At 42.5% G+C, this 23456-nt stretch overlaps 1 protein-coding gene and 1 long non-coding RNA gene across 2 annotated transcripts; one reads left to right on the top strand and one right to left on the bottom strand.

Annotated features, from left to right (window-relative positions):
* Window positions 1-3484: 3484 nt before the first annotated feature.
* On the bottom strand, window positions 3485-6757 carry ABT1 (activator of basal transcription 1). Its single transcript, XM_082413834.1, has 3 exons — window positions 6463-6757; window positions 5576-5781; window positions 3485-5420 (listed from the first exon to the last, which is right to left on the bottom strand). The coding sequence occupies exons 1-3, from the start codon at window positions 6698-6700 to the stop codon at window positions 5040-5042; spliced, it is 825 nt and encodes a 274-aa protein (XP_082269960.1). The 5' UTR covers window positions 6701-6757; the 3' UTR covers window positions 3485-5039.
* On the top strand, window positions 6736-12073 carry LOC309638208. The gene is made up of 2 exons (XR_014251028.1): window positions 6736-6932; window positions 7413-12073. It is a non-coding gene; the product is annotated as an uncharacterized lncRNA (long non-coding RNA).
* The last annotated feature ends 11383 nt before the right edge of the window (window positions 12074-23456 follow it).

Below are 23456 nucleotides of genomic sequence, written 5' to 3'. Positions count from 1 at the left end.
TTAAAGTTCTGCCCAGAATGTTCAAATGGTGCCATAGTAAAGTGTACCCAGAAGTGCAAGACATTTTTCATTAGGTTATTTTCTCTTTATATAAAAAACTATACCATAAATGTCGTGTTCTATTGATTTCCAAGAAAAAGCCCATTTCTTCTGAAGAATTAGTATTTAATTTCTATCTTATCCTAATATCTTTATTTTCCTTGCCCTTTTGCATATAACAAAATGCATTTCTGTTACTATATGATTATCATACAATTTTTTGCCTCCCCTTCATTTTTTATTTACTGGCTCTATCAGAAAGCAATACTTATTGAACTATGTTACCCTTCATATTTACTTCATGTACGTGTTTACTCTTCATGTACCCTTAGTTCATAAGTGAACTAATACTTACTGCTCAATTAATGTATTTGGACTCTTAACAACCTCTTTCTAAATAGGTTTGGATCCCCCTTACCCCTGCTCCCATGTATTTTTAAAGGTTTGTAGCTGACTTCTCAACAGCAACTGTGGAAGTATATTTACAATTTGCTAAAGTAGTTACCAACCAACATCATAATGTCTGCTTCAGTTTCCTGTGACTGCTGTAACCAATTACCACAAACTTGGTAGCTTAAAACAACACATTTATTCTCTTAGAGTTCCAAAGGTCAAACGTTTCACTGGGCCAAAATCAAGATGCTTGCAGGGCCACTCTCCTTCCAGAGGCTTTAAAGGAGAATCCCTTTCCTTGCCTTTTCCAGTTTCTAGAGCCCATTCCTATGTTCTTTGGCTCATAGGCCATTCCTCCATCTTAAACTGAAGTAACATCTTCTGTCTCTGACTCTGTTTTCCTCTCCTTCCATTATTATATGGACTTCTCTTCTGTGTCAAATCTCTGCTGCCTCCTTCTTATAAAAACACTTGTAATTAAATTTAGGGCCCATCCAGATAATCCAGGATGATCTTCCTATCTCAATATCCTTAACTCATCACATACAGTAGCCCATCGGCGGAGGAGAGTGGGCAGGAACAGACGCGAGTGCAGGTTATCCTCAGGCCCACCTTAGGACCAGTCCTGGGGCATGGCAGCCGCGTCCTTGTGCTGGAAGCGGCCACCCATTGAAGGCCCTCTAAACTGGTTAGAAGACGTGCTTCTCAAATACATTTTCCTGTCCCTCCCTCTCCTTTTGTCCTTTCCCTGTGGTTTTTCACGCTAACCCCAGCCCGCCTTCCCTGACCCTGCTGTGAAGGCTTTGGGACACAACTGTTTGGTGTTCCTGCCTGCATCAGGCTCCTTTGTAAGTTCTTCTGCATTCTCCTGAGTGTCTTCACGCCTGAGAGGGGAGGCTGAGGACAGGGAAAACCGAAAAACTACATTGCTGTCCACGGAAGCTTAGTTCAAGTCTCAGGGGTATTAAGGATTTTGATATATATTTTTTTAAATTAGAGCCCAGAAAAGCACACAATTTAACCCATTTCTTTCCATTTCATTCTTCTGGCTGAGTTATTAGTCAGCATCTCAGATAATTTTGTGTGGCCGTTGAGAGTGATGGATGCATTTACCAAAAAGGAGATTACCGCTTTTGCTGGGAATTGCAACTCCCTCTTAAAGGTTGGGAAATCAAATACAGATCTTCCTCTATTGAGGATGGGGTTACACTGGATAAACCCATCGAGGTTGAAAATATCTGTAATTCAAAAATGCATTTAATACACCTAACCTACTGAACAGCATAGCTTAGTCTAGCCTACCCTAAATGTGCTCAGAACACTTCCATTAGCCTACTGTGGGGCAAAATCATCTAACACAAAGCCTATTTCATAACAGTGTTGAATATGTCATGTAATTTATTGAATACTATACTGAAAGAGAAAAACAGAATGGTTTATCCTTATGATTGGCTTTCCAGCACCGGGAGAGAGTATCACACCACTTATCACTAGCCATGGAAAAGATCAAAATTCAAAATTGGAAGTACAGTTTCTACTGAATGTGTACAGCCTTCACACTACCCTAAAGTTGAAAAATTATACATTTAACCATTGTAAGTCAGGGACCACAAACAATCTGCTAAAACATTAACTCTCCTGTGGGAACAGGGCACATCCCTGAGGCTTACACAAAGGGTTTTTCCCTTCAACTCTACTGTAATAACAGCAAGACAACTTGCAGAGATATGAGGAACCTTGGAAAAGTAAACTAAGGAAGAGTGCTCTAATTGTGACTTTTGGACATTTTCAGGAATAATTTCACATGCCTAGACACACCCTATTAAAAGCCCTCTTACTCTCTTAAGGCAGATCCCTTCCTTCATTTTACTAATTTACTCTTTGTGGCAAATGCAGAGTCCCAGCTTCTTGGATGGTGTGGAACTAAGCTGATTTAGAGTATTCATTGCAACAATAGGTTCATAACTTAATCTAATCGTATAGGGGATGATTGAGAGTTAAATCACCCAGTTTGCAGCACTTGGTATTACATAAATCCATTCATATTTGCTGTAACTCTTCCCTCTATAAGTTTATGTCACATGAGATTCATGCAAAAAGCATTTACCATATACACACTGGGAAAGCAACTGGGGAAGATGTTGGTAATGAAAAATATTAAGTGGCAAATTATGTCACTTCTGAGGCTCGTTTTAACGATGGAAATGTGGGGATAATATGATTTTGTATGGTTGTGCATTAAATATTAATTCACATAAAAAGCTAAGTGCTGTTCAAATGGGAACAAAATTCTAAGTGTAAAAGGTATTTTCCTGCTTTCAAAGGGCTTAGAATTGAGGAAATCAAGATTATAGCTCCTGGAAAACTGATTACCTTCCACCTAGTCTTATTGTCATTCCTCACTCCAACCGTGACTTACCCAGCTTTTCTGGCTGCAGGTGTGAGCTCTTTGTGCAGAACTGTTTAAACTTGAGCCTGAAATGCTGACCTTGAATACATTGGTATCTAAGGCCAACCTGGGAACACAATTTCATTCATTCAAGAAATTAAGCCCTAATGTGTTTCACTTTCTAAGCTGTTAGAACTTAAGAACTTTCTTCTTCTTGGTATTCACTTTATCTAGCAAAGGTGACAATGGGCACTCAGAACTTTGAATAAATGAATATGACAGCTTGTCAAATTCTGAAACTCAATCTTCCTGGTTCGCTTGGAAGACATCATGACCTTAGGAATCCACATAGAACAAACTCACAAGAAATGAACACAAACAAGAATACCAAGTTCCTAAGATGAGGGTATAACATTACACAGATGTGTTTGTGTGCTGGGTGTGAGGAGTATGGATTGTGAGAAATGTTACACCAAGCAGACCATAATTTTTTATTGTTTGGTCATTTTTATTCTCCCAAATAAACTGCACCTCTCAAATTGAGATCTTAACATGGCTGTTATTTTAGAGCCAAAGTGGATGAATCCACTTCATCCAAAGAACACATGGATAATTATACTGATGACAGTGAAGGGAAAAACAAAAAAACAAACACAGCACAAGCAAAACTCAAATTATTTATTATTATCACTCTAACTCCTCCTGTAAGTTTAAAAGCCTGGTACTGACCAAAGTTTTAATCTATTATGAGGCTGTGTGTAGATTTTTCTCAGTTTATTGTAACACCTCAGTTTTCAGTTCCCCTTAGTGGCTTACACGGATTCTTTGTCACCTCCAGAGCTGCTTTGCATGTTGCTTATGAACTTTCTCGTCTAAGCGTAGACAACATGTATAAGTGCACCAGAGGGACATCATGTGTACGCCTCCTAGGCTTTGCCTAACTTTACAATGGTTTGAACCCAACACTCCATCCGTGGAGCTTTGTTTGCAGTTACAGGAATACACTAGGCTCTTTCAGACTTCTGTTCACTTTTCAGGAATGATCTGAAAAACTTGGTGAAAACTGACCCATGTCAGAAGCCTCTGATCAGAAATCAGCTCCACATTGAGAGCATTGCTTCCCTTCCCAGATAGAGTCACCCATGCCTTCCCATGGCCCCACTCTACCCCTTATACACATCTATGATGATGCCTGTAGTACTTCTGTGCATTTATTTCTTAAACATTTATCTTTTTTTAAGTGGTCTGTAACAGCGGTCCCCAACCTTTTTGGCACCAGGGACCGGTTCCGTGAAAGACAATTTTTCTACGGACAGGGGCGGGGTGGGGTGCGGGAATGGTTCAGGCGGCAATGCGAGTGATGGGGAGCGGCAGATGAAGCTTCGCTCGCTTGCCCACCGCTCACCTTCTGCTGTGCTGCCAATACCGGTCCGAGGCCCAAGGGCTGGGGACCCCTGGTCTATAAGACTTACAGCAAGGGCCATGTGAACCACTGTCACTCTATGTCCTCATACAGCGACTTAGTAAATGCTGAATTAGATAACTATTAATAACATGGCCTAAGAAATTGATTAGATACATAGAAAAGGGTCCAGATTGAATTCGGGGGGCGTGGGGGGGGGGTCGGAGATCAGGAGATGGAGTGAAGGTGAGTGAATGGGACACAGACAGAAGTTGGAACTTATCCAATGACCATCCCCACCCCGCATAAACTACAAAGGCATATAAAAAATATACATATTTTTTTCTTTTCTATAAATACATTTGGAAGGTGGCTCCCAAGCCACTCTAACCCATTAACCCCTGTCCCTATTAATCTTTTCTAAACAAAAAGGATGTTGCTGATGCCCAGTAATGTGGTGGGTAAACAGCTGTCTGGACTAGCCATTATCAGTCTCGTTCAAAGTAAAGGCTCTTCCTGGGGCCAGAAAGCAGGATTTTTAAAGGGCCCCAGTGGGCAGGAGGCAGGTAGCCAAGAATCAAACAAGGCAAAACAGATATGTGCAGTAGTCATAATCATGCTAGTAAGAACTAAGTGCCTCAACGAGGCATGTATAGGAATTGGAGGGGGAAGGATAGGCCTTCAAAACTTTTATGTCTGAGCACTCACCAGAGACTCCTGGTTGGAGAAACACAACAAAATGTCTGCCTGGGTAGTCATTATCAGGTAGATAGGGCGCTGGGCTGGGCTAGGAGGTGGAAGGGGCCTCCCTGCCCCTCAAGAGTTCCTGACTAGTGAGGAGTCCTCCATGCTCTCTGAGGGGGTAGGGGATCCAAAGATCTTGGCCAGAAGCCCTCTGTTGGAGCGGGCCTGGTCCTGAGCGTTAGCCAGGCGAGCCCGTTCACGTCCTCCTGGCCGAGCTGCCTTCCGGGCCCTCAGCTCCTGCTCAGTAGGACGCTGGGCAAAGGCCCAGGAGCCGTTCGGGCGGGTAGAGTCCCCATCAGCGGCAAGGAAACGCTGTCCGCGCTCCACGCTTCGAAGATAGAAGTCAGTCTCACGCTTGGCCTGGGCAACCTCAGCCCTCAGGCGCTGCCTGCGTACCTGGCGCTCAAAAGCAAGATGCTCGCTGAGGTGGGACCAGGTAAAACGGTGCAGGTACTGCGGAAGGGAAAACAAGAAAAGATCTGAGTAGGGCAGATCTGGGATGGAGAGGAGATGGGAGGGCCGGGGCCAACAAGAGGTGAAGGGGTGCGCCGGCTGGGGCTGGGAAGATGGAAGGCTGAGCGGTGCGGCAGACAAGCCGATCCCCTCACCCTGAGGTTCCACAGGTCATAACGGAAGGGGCTGCGCCTGCGGGAGCCCATGGGCGTGTTGTGAAGACTGGCCGCCACACGCTTGGCTACTCGCTTGTCCCGGAACTCCACCCAGCCCTCGGTGTAGTCCTTGCTGTACTTGGACCGTTTTTTTCCTCCCGCAGCGGGGGCTGCCGCTGCCTTCTTCTTGCGTCTCACGAACCCGTCTGCGAAGCAAAGACAGAGCAGTGGTCAAGGAGGCCAATACAGCACCCACTCAACTGCACCTCCCATTCGCCGAATTCTCCAAACCTTCCCTCAGGCCAGACAGAGTCCCACCTCAAGGTCTTTGCCCGGAAGCGGATAACTGCAAAGTCCACCCTTTTCCCCTTGTCTAACTCAATCCTTTCCTCAAATGTTAACTCCTTTATCAGGTCTGCCCTAAACGCTCTCTTTAAAACCCGCACAGGCTCCCAACCCCAATTCCAATTAGTGTCTGTATGCGAGCTGGGGGCGGCCGATCATAAACCTTCTCTTGACCTGGGCCGCGATGACAAAGAGATACGTTCAGTTTTGTGGAAAAACCACTGAGATTTTAATTCAGGCTGTACCCATTTAACAAACTGGTAAATTCGGCTCAGGAAAGAAGGGTGGGCGGAGCCGAAATTAAAATCCAAAAATTAGCTATCCGAGAACTAAGGCTCAGCGAGGTATACTGCGCTATCCACATCCCATCGCCGCCTCCTAAGAGACATGCGCGCTACCGATTTACGAAAGAAGCCGGACGCCGGTCCCCGGCTCCGTCAGCGCCTCGGACCAGGGCAGCTGAGGCAACAGAACACGCATTGAGTGCTCACTGCCAGCGAGCATCACCCTCCTACCCTCACCGCCAAGGCCTGAGCACTTACCTTCCGGCTGGAAAAAAACGCGCCCGACCTCGCCGTAGGCGCTGAGAAGGTTCCGTACGTGCAAAGGCCTAAAGCGGGGCGGTATGTGGCCCAGGTACACAATACCTGGCACTACCCGTTTCTTGCTGCCGCCAGCCGCCTCGGATTCCTCCTGTTCCTCCCCTGCCTCTGATTTCTGGTCACTCCCTTCCAGAGGTTCCAGCTCAGCGGCTCCCTTCTCGGATTCCTCTGCCTCCATGCTTGCGGGTAGGTAAAGCAGGGCAGCCGTAAAACGCCGTGCCTCTGACGCGCACCGTGTGCGACGGCCTGTGTCGAGGGGGCGGGGTCGGTCCGGGTGACGACAAAGGAAAGGACAAGATAGGGCGGTGCCCGAGAGTCTAGGCCTAGAGGAGAGGGCGGAAGTGGGCCCCGGGCCTGCCGGGAGATTCAAAGCGTGAGAGAACTTGAGCTGAAGAGGCAGAACCGGAGAGGTAGAGCCCCAAGTAGAACTTACCCTATAGCACTCCTCGGTGAGATGCAAAAGGACGGGATGAGGCAGGCTCTTCCGGAAATTTTGTAGAACTGTTTTGGGAGTGAGGGGAGGTTTCTTTGTGTTCTAGCGGTCAAAATAGCATTTTACCCAAGGGACTCGGGTGAGACTCAGGTTGGGGGATAACTCAACTTTTAAAGGTTACTTAAATTTCAATTTTTTAATTAATTAAGTTTGAAGTTTTAATTATTTTTCAAAATTTAACTTAGAGATTTGAATATTTTAAATTTAAGTTTTGAAAATGTAATTTAACTTTGCAAATATAAGTTTTGGAAATTTAGTTGAGATTTAATTTTTGAAAATTTCATCTGTGACCTTTTCATTTAGTTAAAAAAAATTTAGTTTAAGATATTAATTTAAAATTTGATTTTGTGAATAAAATGTCTAAAAAATTTTAATGTTTGAGAATTATTTCTTTCAGAAACTTATTTGGCACCTGTTTTACATTTGTGTTGATGCATGATTCGTATTTATACTTATGTTACAAATACCTATTGTCAGATGTATACATGGCCCTGATTTAGGCGACTGCCTGTACCGCGAGCTTTATTCTCTCCAGGACTTGTTTTCAGTGTTGGGGTCCAGGGTAGGCCACCCAATAATATGCCTCAGTGGCGTACTCATTATTTTGAATTAAAGGTACCGAAGAAATGGTCACCACAATAGGACACTCTGACTCACCTTCTGTCTCGCTGAAGCAGCCTTTGTTGACAGGCTCCTGGGCGTACCTGAGGATCGCTTGTTTGTTTATACACTCATTCCTACACGAGCTGAGCACAAATCACTGTTCAATTTTTCTATCGTGTTCAGGCCTGCAGTGTCAGTGACAACCTTTCAAAAGGAGGAGTCCTTCAAGCCGGATTCGAACCAGCGACCTAAGGATGACCGATGATCAAACACCTACAGTCCTCCGCTCTACCAACTGAGCTATCGAAGGACCTTTGAAAGGGTGGTCTTCGAATACTTTAAATAATCTTTACCTCAATCCTGTAGTTTTGTTTTGACTATAAGTTTATTTCAAAACTAGAAGCAAACATGAAGGGTGCTAGAAATATTCTAAAACTGATATGGGTAGTGATTATAGGAGTATATTAAAAAATTAATGCCCTTGAACACTAAAGAGTTGTGCTTTAATTCATTATCCTGCTCCCTTGGGTACAATACAGATAGGACCATCACCCTTGACACTCCTGCTGTCTCATCAGCTTAGCGCCTCCTCTCTCAATCAGAAGTGAGGCATAAATGAAAGGGTTTTCCTAAATGGGTTGAAGAGGGAGCTATTATCTTGAAGCGGAGTTACTATCCAGTTTATTCTTTTGAACCGGAAAGAGTTCATTCGTTTTATGTGTATGATTGATTTGTTTCGGTCTACAATTTTCAAAATTCTTGTCCTTCGAGCCGGATTCGAACCAGCGACCTAAGGATATCCAACATGTTGTACCTACAGTCCTCCGCTCTACCAACTGAGCTATCGAAGGGCCACTTATGACTCTTATTTTAGAGTCCCTCTCCTAATGTCTATCCAGATGGTTTCCGCTTTGATAATATTCATATTCACTTTTGAAAGTATAATCACATTTAAGCAGTCTTTTAAGACACTGAATGGGTTCTATGTCATGATCTGGGTAGTTGGTTTCCTGGGTTTAATAAACATGTAAAATCCATTGAGTTGTACATTTAAGACGTTAGGATATTGTTCTATGTATATCTCAAAACAAAAACCCTACGGGTATCCCATGTCCTCCTCCCTAAGTATTATATACCTAGAGTGAATTCCCTGGATTACGCCCGATTTCCTGCTGTCCCCTCTAATTACTTTCTCCTTTTTCTCTCAAAAGTGTCTAGGTTGGCTCGATAAATGATATAATTACGTAAACACAGACATCTGGGTTGCAGAGGATCCCAAAGTTGTGAACAGAGCAATATCCAGTGCATTTTGGTATCATTGTGATTCTCCTTTCTGAAAATCTCATGGGAAATTGTGTGTATTCATAGCTCTAATGATGAAATATGTGGAGTGTGTGTGTGTGTGTGTGTGTGAATTTTCTTACTTGGATAAATAATTTGGGTGGTTCATATATTGCATAATTATTGTGGAGCAATTAAGGTGAAACAAAAACCCCTAAAAAATTTAAATGCAAATATATTCTTTTTTCAAAGAAAATCATCAAACATCGAGGTTCAACAGAGATTGCCTTACACTTGTGCCTAAAGCAGAAATAGACACAAATGGAGAATACACTAAATTATCTGGAGAGAAAAGGCTTTCTTTGGAAATATGCTTAAGGAAAAGATTAAGTGTATTTCTCTATAAAATATCTGTGCTTATTTCTACAGATTTATACAAGACTATTATTTCTACAAAATGATATTATTTTAAAAATTCCAAATTTTTTTTTTCAAATGGCAATCGCCAATGCATTCTATTAGGGGTACTGAGAGGACGTAGTCGATATTGAACTCAGTAATTAAATCCCTTTCCATGACAAACTAAGAAAATATCATCTAGCAACTTTCAGTGTTCCTGACCTAATAGAGAATTAGCAGCGGGAGAAGAGAGATTGTAGGACGTGGAGTTTCTCTTTTATTGTCAAGTGTCTTCCTATTTGTGCCTTGAAAACAAGGTGGAAAATAGAGGAGATGCCAACAAGTGTAAAATTTCAGCATGGTGCTGGATTCAATTGCTGCTACAGAATTGTCGTCTCTTGGGATGCAGAAGTCTTCCTGGGATGATACTTAGAGGAACAGGAAGCTCTCTGAAAGGAAACAGAAAAGACAAGTCCACCTTTCCTCTTCCTCCTTCAGCCTTGCATTCTCCCTCTAGCTTCCTTTTTGGCAAAGCCTAATATGGAGCCAAGTAGTAAATCAGCAGTGTGGTTTACAGAGTCCTACCTCCTTTATCACAAGGCAGATTAAAGAAGGATGAGTGTCTTAGTCTGCTCTGGCTGCTATGACAAAATACCACAGACTGGGTGGCTTAAATAACAGAAATTTATTTTCTCACAGTTCTGGAGACTGGGATGTCCAAGATCAAGATGACAGCCATTTAATTCCCAGTGAGAGCTCTCTTCCTGACTTGAGAGAACTCTCTGGTGTTTCCCATTATGAGAATAGTAATATTATGGGATCAGGACCCCACCCTAAGGACTGCATTAACCTTAATTACTTTCCAGTTTTGAATACAGTCACATTTGGATTTTGGAAGAACACAATTCATTCCAGAACAGTGAGCCTAAAGTTGAGTCAGTAGTTTAACAACTGGGAAAACTTCCATGTGAATTTTAAGATATTATTTTTGATCTTCATTTTACCTCTGTGCAAGCTAAGGTGTTGAAATTTTAATACCTAATCCAATGTTATTGGAAACAAGAACTCCCAGCTCATGGTTGAAAGCCCCCAGTTGCTCCCAGTTCACAGTCAGTCATCCCAAAGCTTTATCCATGGATCTGAGCTATGGAATTAGTCCACTTGCTTTCACTCCAGTTCCACACTTGCACCCCTAATAGAATCATGGAAAATAAATGGAGAAAAAAAAATGAGTGGAGGCCAAATTGACTTCTGTAGCAGGGTAAATTCTGTCCAAGGAGAAGGAGAGAACACCCAGATGGTGGAGAGAATCAAGGCAAGGCTGACCTTGAGCCAAGTTTTGAGATGAATGGTGGGTTTCTACACACCCACTTAGAACACCTGAGTTTTGAACTCTTTTGTCTCAAATGGAGGGGGTGCAGGAAGGTGGAGGATTTCTTCCCACAGAAGGTTATTCACTTTTTTTGTCAGCCCTGACTGCAATGAAAAAGAAAAGAGAAGAGCAAGCATTAAGGGCATTAAAAGGGTCCTGGAGAGGCCTGCGCAGCGTGCCTGCACAGCATAGGGACATAGAGTCACTTTCTTAAGTAAAATGTTGTATCTTCTCCATTTCATCACCTTGTCCCAATTTCATTGAGACTAGAAAATAACATTAAACCAAAAAAAAAAAAAGTTTCTAATGATGGAATTTCAGACAAAGAAGCAGTTGACGGGAAGGGTCTTCACATGGCTTTCCTGCAAGTGATGGGTCTCTGGCAATGCTCAAGAGTTCTCTTCAGAACTAGCTCTGTGAAGTACCAGCACCTAGCAGAGTACCTGGTACCTAGTACTCCACAGGCCCAGAAGAAAAAGAGGCAACTACTACTTTCGGTTTTTTGCAAGGAATCCAGATCTAAGCCTGCAGCCATGATTATATTCACTTCTCCTATTAGTGCTTACCTTAGAAAAATAACTTGTACACCCTTGATCGAAATCGGGACTACGAAGCCAGAATGAAGGGAGAAATTAACTGGGACGCACGCCCCCTCGTGACCTTGTGTCCACCGACGGTGGTTTTTATCGATAAAAAAAGCCAGACAGAAAGCAGATCTTAGGGGACATTCGTAGGAACTCTGGAGCATCTGTTTCTGGTGCTAGCAGAATCAATTGGTGGAAAATTTAGGAGTGCGGGGATTGGCAGGAACTATTGGGATGGCCAAAAGCCGAGTCTCATTGCCTGAGAAACTTGATTTGCCCTCCTGGATGTACCTACAATTTCCTTCCGGTCCCCGGTTTCCGTAGATATAATTCCAGTGTTAAACTCTTGCCCAATTTCGAAGACAGGTGTTTCTATGGATTCCACGCCCTGGTCCACCTGCACTCTGCAGTCTTCTCTCAACAGGATCCAGCACTGTAGAACAGATTATAGGTGGCGCCCCAGGGGCTGTTTGATAACCCGTACTTTGTCCTATTGTCTAACGACTAGAAACCAAGGTGACCACGAGTTCTGAATTACATTCGGATATTAAAGTATGGGAGGCAGAAATGCCTAGCAGGCAGGGGAATTAGCTCAAGTGGTAGAGCGCTCGCTTAGCATGCGAGAGGTAGCGGGATCGATGCCCGCATTCTCCAGCTTTATGTTCCGCCTACCCTTCGGCCTTTATTTCCCTACTTCTGTAAATAAACACCTTGCTACAACGTTACTACGTAAGGGCCCAATTCCTAATTGATGGCCTATCCCTTGTCTCCAGTGACAGGATAGGGAAGGTTGGATTCTTTAAGATTTCTCTCGCCTTTTGAAGATTTGAATATTGGTCTCTGCCAGGTGGATTTACAAATCTACACTTCAATTATTTATGCATTAATATGACATTTTTATTCTCAGAATCTATTTCCCACATATATGACCTATTGAGGGCCACCTCAAGTTCTTACAACTGGAACAAATAATTTCCACTTCTTAATGAAATTTTGAAGAGCCAAAAATATGTAGGTATGTTTGAGGTTTGTTTTTTTTTTACATTCACTCGTCCTCTTCTGGAGTCATCTGGCTGTTTCTACGGGGGTCGTGGGGCCGCTACTGCCAATTGATACTGGAATATTGCAGAATATGGCCCAATTATGGGAGGGAAATTGCAGTGGAGAACTTGTTTGGGTTGGAATCTATGGTGCGTTGGTGAGAAGCTCAGTCCAGGACTATCTAATAAAATTTGCAACCAAGGCCCATGTTATCTTTGAAAATTGGACAATTTTTCTTGTTTACTCTTTTGCCCTCGAGTCGCTTTCAAAGAGCAAGGGAGCTACCAGTTTAGACCAAAGTGGGTAGAAAATTCTATCAATTTTCCCCTTGTCTATTATTTTTAATTCCAAAATTTTTCTCTTCTGCAGTGGTTCTCAAACCTTGCAACACATTAAAATCACCTGGGAGCTTTTAAAACTACCAATGCCTGGGTCCCACCTTCAAAGTGGCGCAACTATAGGCGCTTTGTAAAATAGTCCCAGGTGCTTCTGACATCCACCCACTTTTCTGCGCCAGGGTTGAGAATCACCTTTACATAATTAAACGGAGAAGGGGGAGTAGTGCCCCAGGGTCTGTGGGCGACTGCCAGTAGTTGAGCATCCACCTGGGAAAAAAACAAACAAAACCTTCGGAGAGACTCAGGACTCTAATACCACGAGGGGGCGCCCGTGCCCAACCAGTTACTAACCTTTGGTCAGCTATGTTCCTAGCAGGCCGCCCCCTCCCCTAGTCTTGGGATGCCGGGTAGGGTGGCGGAGACTTGTCACAGGATCCCTTGCTTAGTGGGCCCACCTCTGATCCGCCTGGTCGGGGCTCGGGACTTCTTTGCGGCACGGGCCCTTTATGAACTATGGACCTGAAGTTTGATCGCGTATTAGTAATTATTACGGAGAATAATAATTTAAAAAATTACATTCGTTGCACACTGAGATTAGTCTTAAATACATGCTAAAGAGATGAACAGCAAGGATATATATAGCTGAGATACACCTTTTTAAGGGTGAGGGTGAAAAAACCACACACAAAACGTGAACTCCTTCGAGCCGGATTCGAACCAGCGACCTAAGGATGCCTGGTCGCGGGTTTATTCACTACAGTCCTCCGCTCTACCAACTGAGCTATCGAAGGGATCACAACGACTTTCCTACCCGCAGAGCATGCCATCTCTGCACGAGGTTGGAGAGCCGTTGGCGCTTATTGTTTTATCCACCAGTGCTGTTGATTAGGTCTGCCCTAGTGGCCTCCACATTTTTTTTGTAACCCAGCACTCCTTCACAGGACCACTGCCCTGGACCAAGGAGAAAACGGTAGCACCCACTGGTTTGCAAAAAGAAAATAAAATAATGAGGTATGAGGAACTGACAAAAATTTAGCAATGAGTGTCTTTTACTGTGACGAATGAATTTAAATAACCAATCTTAGATAGAATTTGAAGTACTTTAATCTGCAATTTTAACAGATAATTAACAGAAGGAGGAGGAGGAAGAAAACAAGCACAAGGTTAAGCTCTTCAAAACCATACTAAGACGTTCTTAATTGACATTCAGTCCCTGTAGATAAACCAGACGAACACACTAATTCTAAACTCAGAAAAAACCTGTCGATGGGAAGCTAAAATATTTTTTAAATTATCTTAACAAGGTAGAAAGTAATGTCATTCAAACACTAATTTTACAAAGTGTGAGTCTAGTCTAATTTTCTGTGACAGTCTGAAGCTCAGAATGGCTATTACTCTCATGTAAGTGAAATCCACTTGAGGTGGCAACCGACATCAGGAATCTTTGTTCTTCACGTTCCACCAAAAATCATTACATTGTCATACAGTGGAGCCATACACATAGGACAAACGATCCCCCTTGTGCAAGTAGAACATTGAGCCCAGTGTTCACTCCTCTACGGCACAAGATTTTTTTTTTTTTTCTGAACTGAAATTAAAAGCAAGTTGCTAATCACTTAATTTAGCCATTTAGCTCCTAAAGTCTTCATGAAACATCTGTTTTGAGGAGGCTAGTCTGAATAAATTAAATATAAAATTTTATCTCCTCCCCAACCCCAATTGACTGAATAAGTTGTCCTATTTTATAATTGTATTTAGTACTATCCATTTTGTAAAAATACGCTTTTACAAAAAGGATCCATTCCTTCCTTCCTTTTCTCCCACTCCACATTATAGAAGATTCAGACAGAGAGAAAGCTAGACAGGCCTTAAGGAGCCTTGAGAAAAGAACAAGCAGCAGATGTGAGGGATTCTGAGGTGTGTGTGTGTATGTGAATAACTTGAATTCTCGTAGGTCAAGAATCACGTCTGGTTCTTCCATATATATCTAGCCTTCTTTTCCATATATTTACACAATAAAATATAACAGCGTGAAAATATAAGAAGCAGGAAAGTTTTGGTGTTCATTTCTTTTTCCCCTTCCTCAGTACTCTTAGATGCAGGTGGGAGATGAATTTCGAATCCTACCACAATAGGGAAGAACAAATATGACTCCATACTGGATATGTTTCTTTTTCTTTAACTTTTGCATTCTATTAGTTTTGCTATAAATTAATCACTAGAGGGACGTTGCCTAAGGCTTAAAGTATACATTATGGCCCTTCTCCTGGAACCCTGCCTCCCATGCCTGAGGGGTTAAGCTAAAACTACCTTTGCTTAGCTCCCAGGGAAACATCCTGACCCAGCCTCCCTGTGAATGGCTGCAGGAAAGAAGAAATTAACATATCCCCTTCTGAGTCTGGCCAGAATCAGGAAATATTTGCAACAACTTATCGCCTTTTTTACTTTATCTCCTCACCTCCCCCTCTTTTTTCCATAAAAGAAACTAGCATCCAAACCCCGGCAAGATGGTTCTTGAGGACTTTTGTCTTCCATCTTCTCGGTCCGCCGGCCTTGCCCCAATACTGTAACAGGGAAGAGCAAAATCTGACTGCAATGTTGGATCTGTTTCTTTTACTTTGACCTTTGCTTTCCATTGCTTTTATTCGGTCTATAGCTATAGGCATACATAATGGCCCGCCTCGGGGAACCCTGCCCCTCTGCCTGAATGTTAAATTAAAGTGCCTTTGTTCACCCCACAGGGAAACACCCTGACCCTGCCCACCTGTGAATGGCTGCAGAAAAGCAGAAATTAACGCATCCCCTCCCCGAGGATGGCCAAAACCGGGAGATATTTTGCAAGACTTGAGGCCTTTTTACTTTACTTCCTCATCCCCTCCCCCTCTCTGTTCTATAAAAGAAACCAGCGTCCAGCCCCTGATAAGATGGTACTCCGGGACGCTAGATCACCATCTTATCTGACGCCTGGCTTTCCGAATAAAGTCACTATTCCGAGCCCCCAAAACTTGTCTCTCAGTTTATTGACCTGTCATGCGGCAAGCAGTGGGAACTTGAACTCGGTAACATATACACAACAGTGACCTTTAATATTCACAGACATGCATTGAGCACTGACTATTCCAGGCACCATGCTAAGTGCTGGGAACACACAGAGGCAAATAAGATAAACTCTGTCCCCAAAAGGTGTCAAATTGAAAAGCTCAAAGAGTAAGTTTGAGTCATGGAGGTAAAGATTTTCAGCTTTGAAGGCTCTGACTCAAAACGCTTGGTATTTAAGTTAATGGGACCTCTCTTGTTGGTAGTTTAGACCATACTCTATATTAAAAGTGTATTCTGCTAATGTAAACATTTATCTTTTAGAAAAAGTCCTAGTACTCTGAACTCTGGAATCCAGCTGAATATGAAAATATGTTCTGGCATACATATATTTTCCTCTTTATTCCATGTTCAAAAAATAATACTGGCTTGTTTCTGGAATGCCTGAGCTATTGTCACCTTGGGCTGCTGGTGCAGATAATACTCTTGAGTAGAATAATTCCTTTTTCCTTTACCTATGACCCCAGCTTTCCAAGTCTGCTCTGGAACAGGGTTAAACCCCTGACTTCTGTGTCTTGTTTACTCTTCTCGACTACCAAGACTTCCTGAAGCACACCTGACTATACAATTTGCTGTTGGTAACCTTCTCTGAACAGACCTGTGTATTCACAAAATTGTGGTTGTGTCTGTCTTTGCTTTTCTTCCAGAGACTGTCCTCCCAAGTTCAGACCTAACTGTAGGCTAACATGTTCTTGTAGGCAGCCTCCAAATTACTGACCTCTGGCTTTTCTTTCATATCTGGCTCAGTCCAGTATCAGTCAAGCTCTAGTTATGAATAGAGAGTCTGTGGACTCCGCTTTCAGATTATCTGTCCCAAGGGAAAGCCACTAAGTTTTTTTTTTTTTAGTTAATTTGATAAGATTTATTAAACAATGTTATCTATATAAAAGATTGTTAAGTATCCTAAAGGCAATGCAACTAAGTTATTCTTTCAACAAATATGTGAGAGCTTACTGTGTGTCAAATTCCTGAATTCCGAAATGTCGTAGTGTGTTTTGCTTTTTTTGTCCCCCCTACTGTAGACTGAATATTGTCCCCGCCAAACTTATATGTTGAAACCTTAACACCCACCCGACAGTGTGGCAGTATTTGGAGTAAGGAAGTAATTAAGGTTGGATTGGTGTTCTTTAAAGAAGAGACACCTGGAAGCTCACTCCCTCTTTCTTCCACTGAGGACGTGGCAAGAAGGCAGCCCTCTACAAGCCAAGAAGAGAGCTCTCACCAGAAATGGAATCAGCTAGTGCCTTAATCATGGATTCTTCAGCCTCTAGAACTGCAAGAAAATAAAATTTTTCAGTTAAGCCACCCAGTCTCTGGTATTTTGTTCTGGTAGCCCAAGCAGACTAAGACACCAGCCCCCAACCCGTGCCCTTTTTAACCACCTTTAATCAAGGACTCCTTTGCAGTTGAAGTGTTATGTCTAAGGAGTTAGGTTAGCTTGTGCTCAGGACCAAGCTCAGGATGGCCTTGGCCTTGGAGATGTTGGCACCGGTCTTGAGTTCAGAAATGCAATTTTTAAGTATGTCAACTCAATTTTAACAATATAGCCAAAGGGCCATACGAATGGGAAAAGGCAGTCTGTTCCAAGCAACTCAAAAAATGTTTATAAACCAGAAATCCATTAAGTTAATTGACAACAGGACATGTGGCTTATTAACACCAGCAATACTTGTTCCTCTATCTAGGACATCCCTTTATGGTTTTCATCATACCAGGAAACCAAAACATTAAGCTGAGGCTGCTGGGTGATCAAGAGTTCAGGCTTTACAGTAAGACTTAGGGCTTAATACCCACAACATGTAGTCTGTAAATCTTCAATGATTGTTCTCTCTAGTAAGTAGAATATTCATATGAGTCAGATACAGGGTCTCTGTTCCCTTGATTTTACTGGATAAACACTGGTAATTTCTTAACTCCGTTTCTGTCACCATCACCTATTTTTTAAAACAGTCACTCCAAGCAGCTTCATTTCCTAATGCCAGACAGTTAAAATACCACTGAGAATTTAATTTTCACTTGAGTCAGTTACATTCACCCAGTAAGTAAATGACAGCCTTCTTGAAGGCACGGCCCATGTTATATGCATGTTTTCATTTTAAGTATCCAACAGGGAAAAGGCGCTTAATAAAAATATGTTCATCAATTAATTTGAAAGATGTCTTGAGACCTGGAAAACAGTTAAGGCTCAGTGTACTCTTCTAGGAAAGTTGTTTCTTGTCCATCCATTTTAAGTTGGCCCATGATTCTCGGTTTCATCGTGTATATACTGACAATACTCCCAAATTGTAGGGAGTCTACCTAGTTTAAAACATGTGATTCCATGTGCCCAACCATAGGTGCTATTGATCTAAATAGGTAAAATACGGAACAGTTTTAAAACTGAATATAACATCACATGGAGCAAGGGATATATTAACAATATTCAGGTTCCTGAGTAAAGAATAAAGGAAGGTTTAGATGGGGGAGGATGGAGAGTGGTAAATTGTCCTGTCTCCAGCATGCTCAGAAGTGGGCATTCTTTCAATACAATATTGATAGTTCTGGGGCTCTTGGTCTCAATGGGTGCAGACAGCATTATCAGGTTTTCAAAGCGACATAAATATTGATAACATCTAACTCGTTTTGCTCTGATTATACACTAGGCAACCTTTCATATGAATTTTGCCTTCCCAAATTTGAGGGCAAATAAAAACACACTGCGCCACTTAGTTTTTTTTCTTAGTATAAACTTATAAAGCTGGTATTCTGACTTTAAAGTTATTCTTGACTATCCTTCACACTCCCATTCAAGAGAGAATGGCAGAAATGCAATTTGGACTATAAAAACCAGGCTTAAGTCTTTAGATTTTATTTTGTAGGCAGTTGCAACCTGTTGTGGGTTGGTTGGTTCTTTTACTTGCCGAAGGAAGGGAAGAAAGGTTGGAAACAGCATTATCTATAAGGAGGTCCATTGTGTTGTTTAGGTGTGGTTGATCAGGAGCTGAAAGGGTGTATGAGGTAGTGGTAATAGAAAATCTGTCTCCCGTTATTACATAATGACACTTGCTTGGGCCAGAAAGTAGTCACCATTCTCAAAACTCTCCATGGACATTGCTGCTTCTGAGCCTCTGCCCATCAAACTGTTTCCTTTGTTTGGATCGTCTCCACCTTCACACTACCTTTTCCAACATCCCTGCATCCTAAACCTTTTTCGGTGGGGATAGTGCTTCAGAATCACCCCAGGAGCCTAAATGCCCTACCAGAGACCACGTATCTCTAGTTATCCAAACAAAAGCTCTAAGCCAGAGAAGTGCGTTGCCGCCAGGGGGCGATGAGGCTTAACGCTGCAGGAGTCATAGAGCTGGCCGGAATAATTCAACAGAGCCACTAAACCACAGCTGGTCACCGGGATTCCACAATTCAATACTTTCTAAAATTTCTCGTTTGACAGCGGTGAGGCACTTTGTTTTGGAGATTATAGGAAGGTGCCGAAATGTAGCTGACAGCTAAAGATTAAAGGAGTACTCGCCCAACGTGGGGCTCGAACCCACGACCCTGAGATTAAGAGTCTCATGCTCTACCGACTGAGCTAGCCGGGCACCCTGAGAGGAAGGTTTTCCCTCAGTGAATTAAGAGACCATAAAATTCTTCCTGGACCGACAGGGATGAATAGGATTCTAGATTTTTTGACTGTTTCTGTTATATAAGATGACATGAAACGCAAAGAATGTAAGCATTATCTGAAATTATTGGCATGCATTCCATTCGCTTTCACTACATCTTCCCTCTTACCCTCATTCTCACCAACATGTCTTGATAGACCACAAAATGCTTCTGGAATCCAAGAGTCGGAATCTCTGAACGCGCTGAGGGTGAGCCCAACTCTGGCACTCCCAGAGCTCCAGGCCTGGTTGCCAATGTGGCTCCAAGCTCAGTCCCAAAGGTACCAGGTCCTCGAACCAAAACACTGCCCTGGGCCGTCTCCGTAACCCACTGAGACATTCCTCTCCTGTTTCTATCACCTGTCAACTCTGGCCCTTCTTACCACGCTGTGTAAATGTGGTCCTAAAGGAATTCCCTGCGGTTTTCTCCCTCCTTTTCAGGCCGCTTGTTCTTGTTCATTTGTTGTCCTTCTCCACAATCAAGGCTTGCACACACAAAAAAGGGAGGCGGGAAGGGGTGTTGCAACTGCATTTTAATATAAAATACTTGACAACCACTGGAATATAGGATCCAGTGATTTTTGTGTATTTTGTTTACCACAGACTGCAAGAGCTCACTTATTATAGTAGATGCTAAACAAATATCTGTTTAAAGAGTGTACCAACAGTACGCTCCGGGAAGAGAGAAAAAGTGCCCCTTCTCAATAATGAAGCAGAGCCCCTGTTCCTGAATGATGGAGGAATACGCAACGAGGAAAGCCAAAATAACTTGTATAAAGGTTTCCAGCACCCCAACTCTATAGGTCAGTATTTGATTTTTCCATTTGAACCCATTTCTTTGATGTGATGAATGAATGATGCATGACATTGAATTGAGATATGACCATCGTCTTCCTATACTTTTTTTTTAATTTTAAAAATATAATGTTTATTACCTGGATTTTTAAAAATTATCTTTTATTGGAGTATAGTTGCTTTACCATGTTGCTTCCTATACATTTCATATGACCACAACCGTGGAGTCGAACTTCTAGAATAACCAGAAACCTTTGCTTTTGCAAGAGTCAATTTAGAGCTGATGGAAAACTGAGTAAGAGCCAGAACTGAAAAGTACTTGTCTCTCTTAATTAGAAGAGTTATCTAGTTACTTATTGGAATCAAGTGCATATACAGCCTACATATTTCTACATGAAAATATAGCAGTTTAATTTAACAGCAGATGTACCAATTTCTTTTGGGTGAGTTTAATAAAAATTCAATAGCGGGGGTAGGCCGCAAAACCTGGGCTCGTCCGGGATTTGAACCCGGGACCTCTCGCACCCTAAGCGAGAATCATACCCCTAGACCAACGAGCCAGCTGTCGAAAAAAAGTTCTTCGAAACAGATTAAATATATACTTCTCCGTTTTTCTTTCGTACTTGAACATGTAACATTTTTTTCCTCCTCTGTTTCTCTCTATTTCTATCTCCCTGCTACCCTCCCTTCCTAGTTTTAAAACCAGATCGACTTGGCTCAGAAGTTCCCTGGATCTCCCTGCAACCGAATCCTTCGAAGACTGGTCTGTATAAAGCCTTATTTCTCAGAGATCGCTGATCCACCCTTTGTAAGAAGCAACTGTGGCGTTTATTTAAAATGCAGAGACCTGTAGTCTTCCTCAAATCTACTGAGTCAAAGTCCCTGGGGGTGAGGCCCAATAAGCTGCATTTTTGACAAGCTCCCTAACTCCTCTTGGCTTGATCTCAGTATTTTCCACGGAAAATAGTGAAAATTCCCTCAACGGGATATAAAGTTCTGAGGTCGTGAATGAATAAAGAAAATTCGTTGTACAAGGAACAAGGGGATACATAATTAGTGTTCAGAAAGTCGGTTTTGGTGGAAGATGAGACTGATTCAAGAGGCATAACATCGAGAAGTGGACGAAACAGAGGGTCTGCTGGTGTCGGTCAACGTGGACCAACTGGTTGGTGACAGACGGCAAAGTAGATTCTGGAAAAGGGCTTAGTCCTTTCTTACCTAAAAAAATCGAAGTAAAAAGAAAACACTTTTCCCAATAAGGGAGTTCTCCCTTCATGTGAGGGATGATCTAACCGAATAGAAATCCTCAACTGAGCAATCGGAGATCATGAACACTGCCTTTTCACACTTGCCCCGCATCTCAGTATGTTTTCAGACTATTTCGAGGGCAGTGTTTGGCCACTAAACAAACTGGTGACAGTGTTTCCTTCTAATGAACTTAATAACTCCTAAGGTGTCTTGCTGCTTTTCTGCTTATCTTGGACAAAATTTTGAGCAATCTGTCTTGCTCAAAGACGTGTGCTCTGGACTCCCTAGGATGGTTTGGACTTGTGGCAAAATGTCTTTTGTGTAGATACCGCGGGTTGTCTCGTAGGACAGTCCTTGGACAGTTTGTTCTTCTGGCTGGAAAGTAATCAAAACTATTTGAGTTATGCTTAAAAAGCGACAACTGGCCCGTACGGGGATCGAACCCGCGACCTTGGCGTTATTAGCACCACGCTCTAACCAGCTGAGCTAACCGGCCACCTGTTTGGGTCCTTCTTTGGAAGCTTTTACAAGAAACTTTTCTCGTTTTGATGTTTTGATAATAGGAACACTATGGTGCATTTGAGCTGCTGGATTCGCCTACACCAAACAAGGCTTCGTCCTTTTTCCAACATTTGTCCTACTTTTCAGTACCATGACTCAGCAACAACACCGCCTCCTCCCCTTTGAGTGTTTTCAGACCAGTTAACCTCAGCTAGCCGTTCATTAATGGATCCTGGGCAAATTTCCAGGTTGCTCCTCTTCGGCCATCTGTCCATTGGGTGTGTTTTTCTATGTTTTCGATTTCATTCATTACAGATATCCTAAAAAACCTCAAAGGTATCCTGCTTCCCTCTCTACGTATACAGTTCTATACGCCGTGGCTAAAAGAGTACCGAGAAAATTAGAGGAGTATACAAAGTAGGCATTAATGTTTTTAAAGTGCGATTTCCGGTTATGTAGGTAAAAGGACCTGGAGATGCCGGGGATCGAACCCGGGGCCTCATACATGCGAAGCATGCGCTCTACCACTGAGCTACATCCCCGTCCTTAAAAACCAGCCTTTGTAGCCCTTCCCAATTCTTTGAGTCTGAATTTCTTTTTTTCCCTTCTGCAACTCTAAGATTTTCTGAATGCTTAAATTAAATTCTCCTTTGCTTATTCAGCAAAATCTTGAAATGGTTAATGGGGCAACGTTCATGGGCATTCCGAGTGGAGAAAGCCTTCCAGTCATTGGACCCTTGTCAAGCACTTAACTTAGAGACGGAAAGAAATCTGACGAGAAAAAAGAGAGTGGGACTCTCCTTTAAAAGCTTCTTTCCTTTTTTCTTTTTCCTTTTTTTCCCCTCTCCAAAGACAGCTGAGACCCAGCACGAAATCGAATCGCTCCCTCAGTCCCTAGACCCATATTTAGGTATCCAAAGCGCGGCCGAAAGGTGATTTAATTATCCCTTAAAAGCATCAGCACTGGATGGGCTTCCTTTTGAAAGTGTTTGGGCCCAAGTGTAGAATATTTGACTTGTTTCTCTGGGAAGCCTAGGAACTAAAGGCCAACCTTCTGCAGTTTTTGACTGCACTGAATTCTATATGGTACTATAGAATATATCTCTATATGCTACATAGAGATATAGTGTTTATACATATAGCATATATCTAAACTAGAGAGAGAAAGAAAGATACAATTTGGGGAGACATTATAATTAATGTAATATGGTTTTATTGCGGCCTTAAAGACCTTCACTGTGGCTGAGTTTCTATGCCAAGCATTTTCTGAATAACCAGCTCTGAACCGGCATCACAGGCGAAATACCCAAAATCGTTCTTCTGAATGTATGCATAAATTGACTATAGTTGATGTGGAAGGCGTGTTCTCGTGTGAGCCCGGATAGCTCAGTCGGCAGAGCATCAGACTTTTAATCTGAGGGTCCAGGGTTCAAGTCCCTGTTCGGGCGCTATCGTTTTCTTTTTCTTTTTCTATTCCTATATATTCATCACAAAAAAATAGTACAGAAAGGAACGTAAACTCAACTCACAACCTGATTTACC

Source organism: Balaenoptera physalus (genome assembly GCF_965194825.1).
Source record: "Balaenoptera physalus genome assembly, chromosome: 11".
NCBI classification, from domain to species: Eukaryota; Metazoa; Chordata; class Mammalia; order Artiodactyla; family Balaenopteridae; genus Balaenoptera; species Balaenoptera physalus.
The sequence above is the reverse complement of the archived record's forward strand: the minus strand, read 5'-3'. Positions and strand labels throughout refer to the sequence as shown.

Coding starts and splice junctions, on each gene's coding strand:
- ABT1 (XM_082413834.1), bottom strand. CDS start 6,700: ATGGAGGCAGAGGAATCCGAGAAGGGAGCCGCTGAGCTGGAACCTCTG. Junction 5,782..6,462: donor CGTTTTTTTCCAGCCGGAAG/GTAAGTGCTCAG, acceptor TTTGCTTCGCAG/ACGGGTTCGTGAGACGCAAG. Junction 5,421..5,575: donor ATGACCTGTGGAACCTCAGG/GTGAGGGGATCG, acceptor TCCCTTCCGCAG/TACCTGCACCGTTTTACCTG.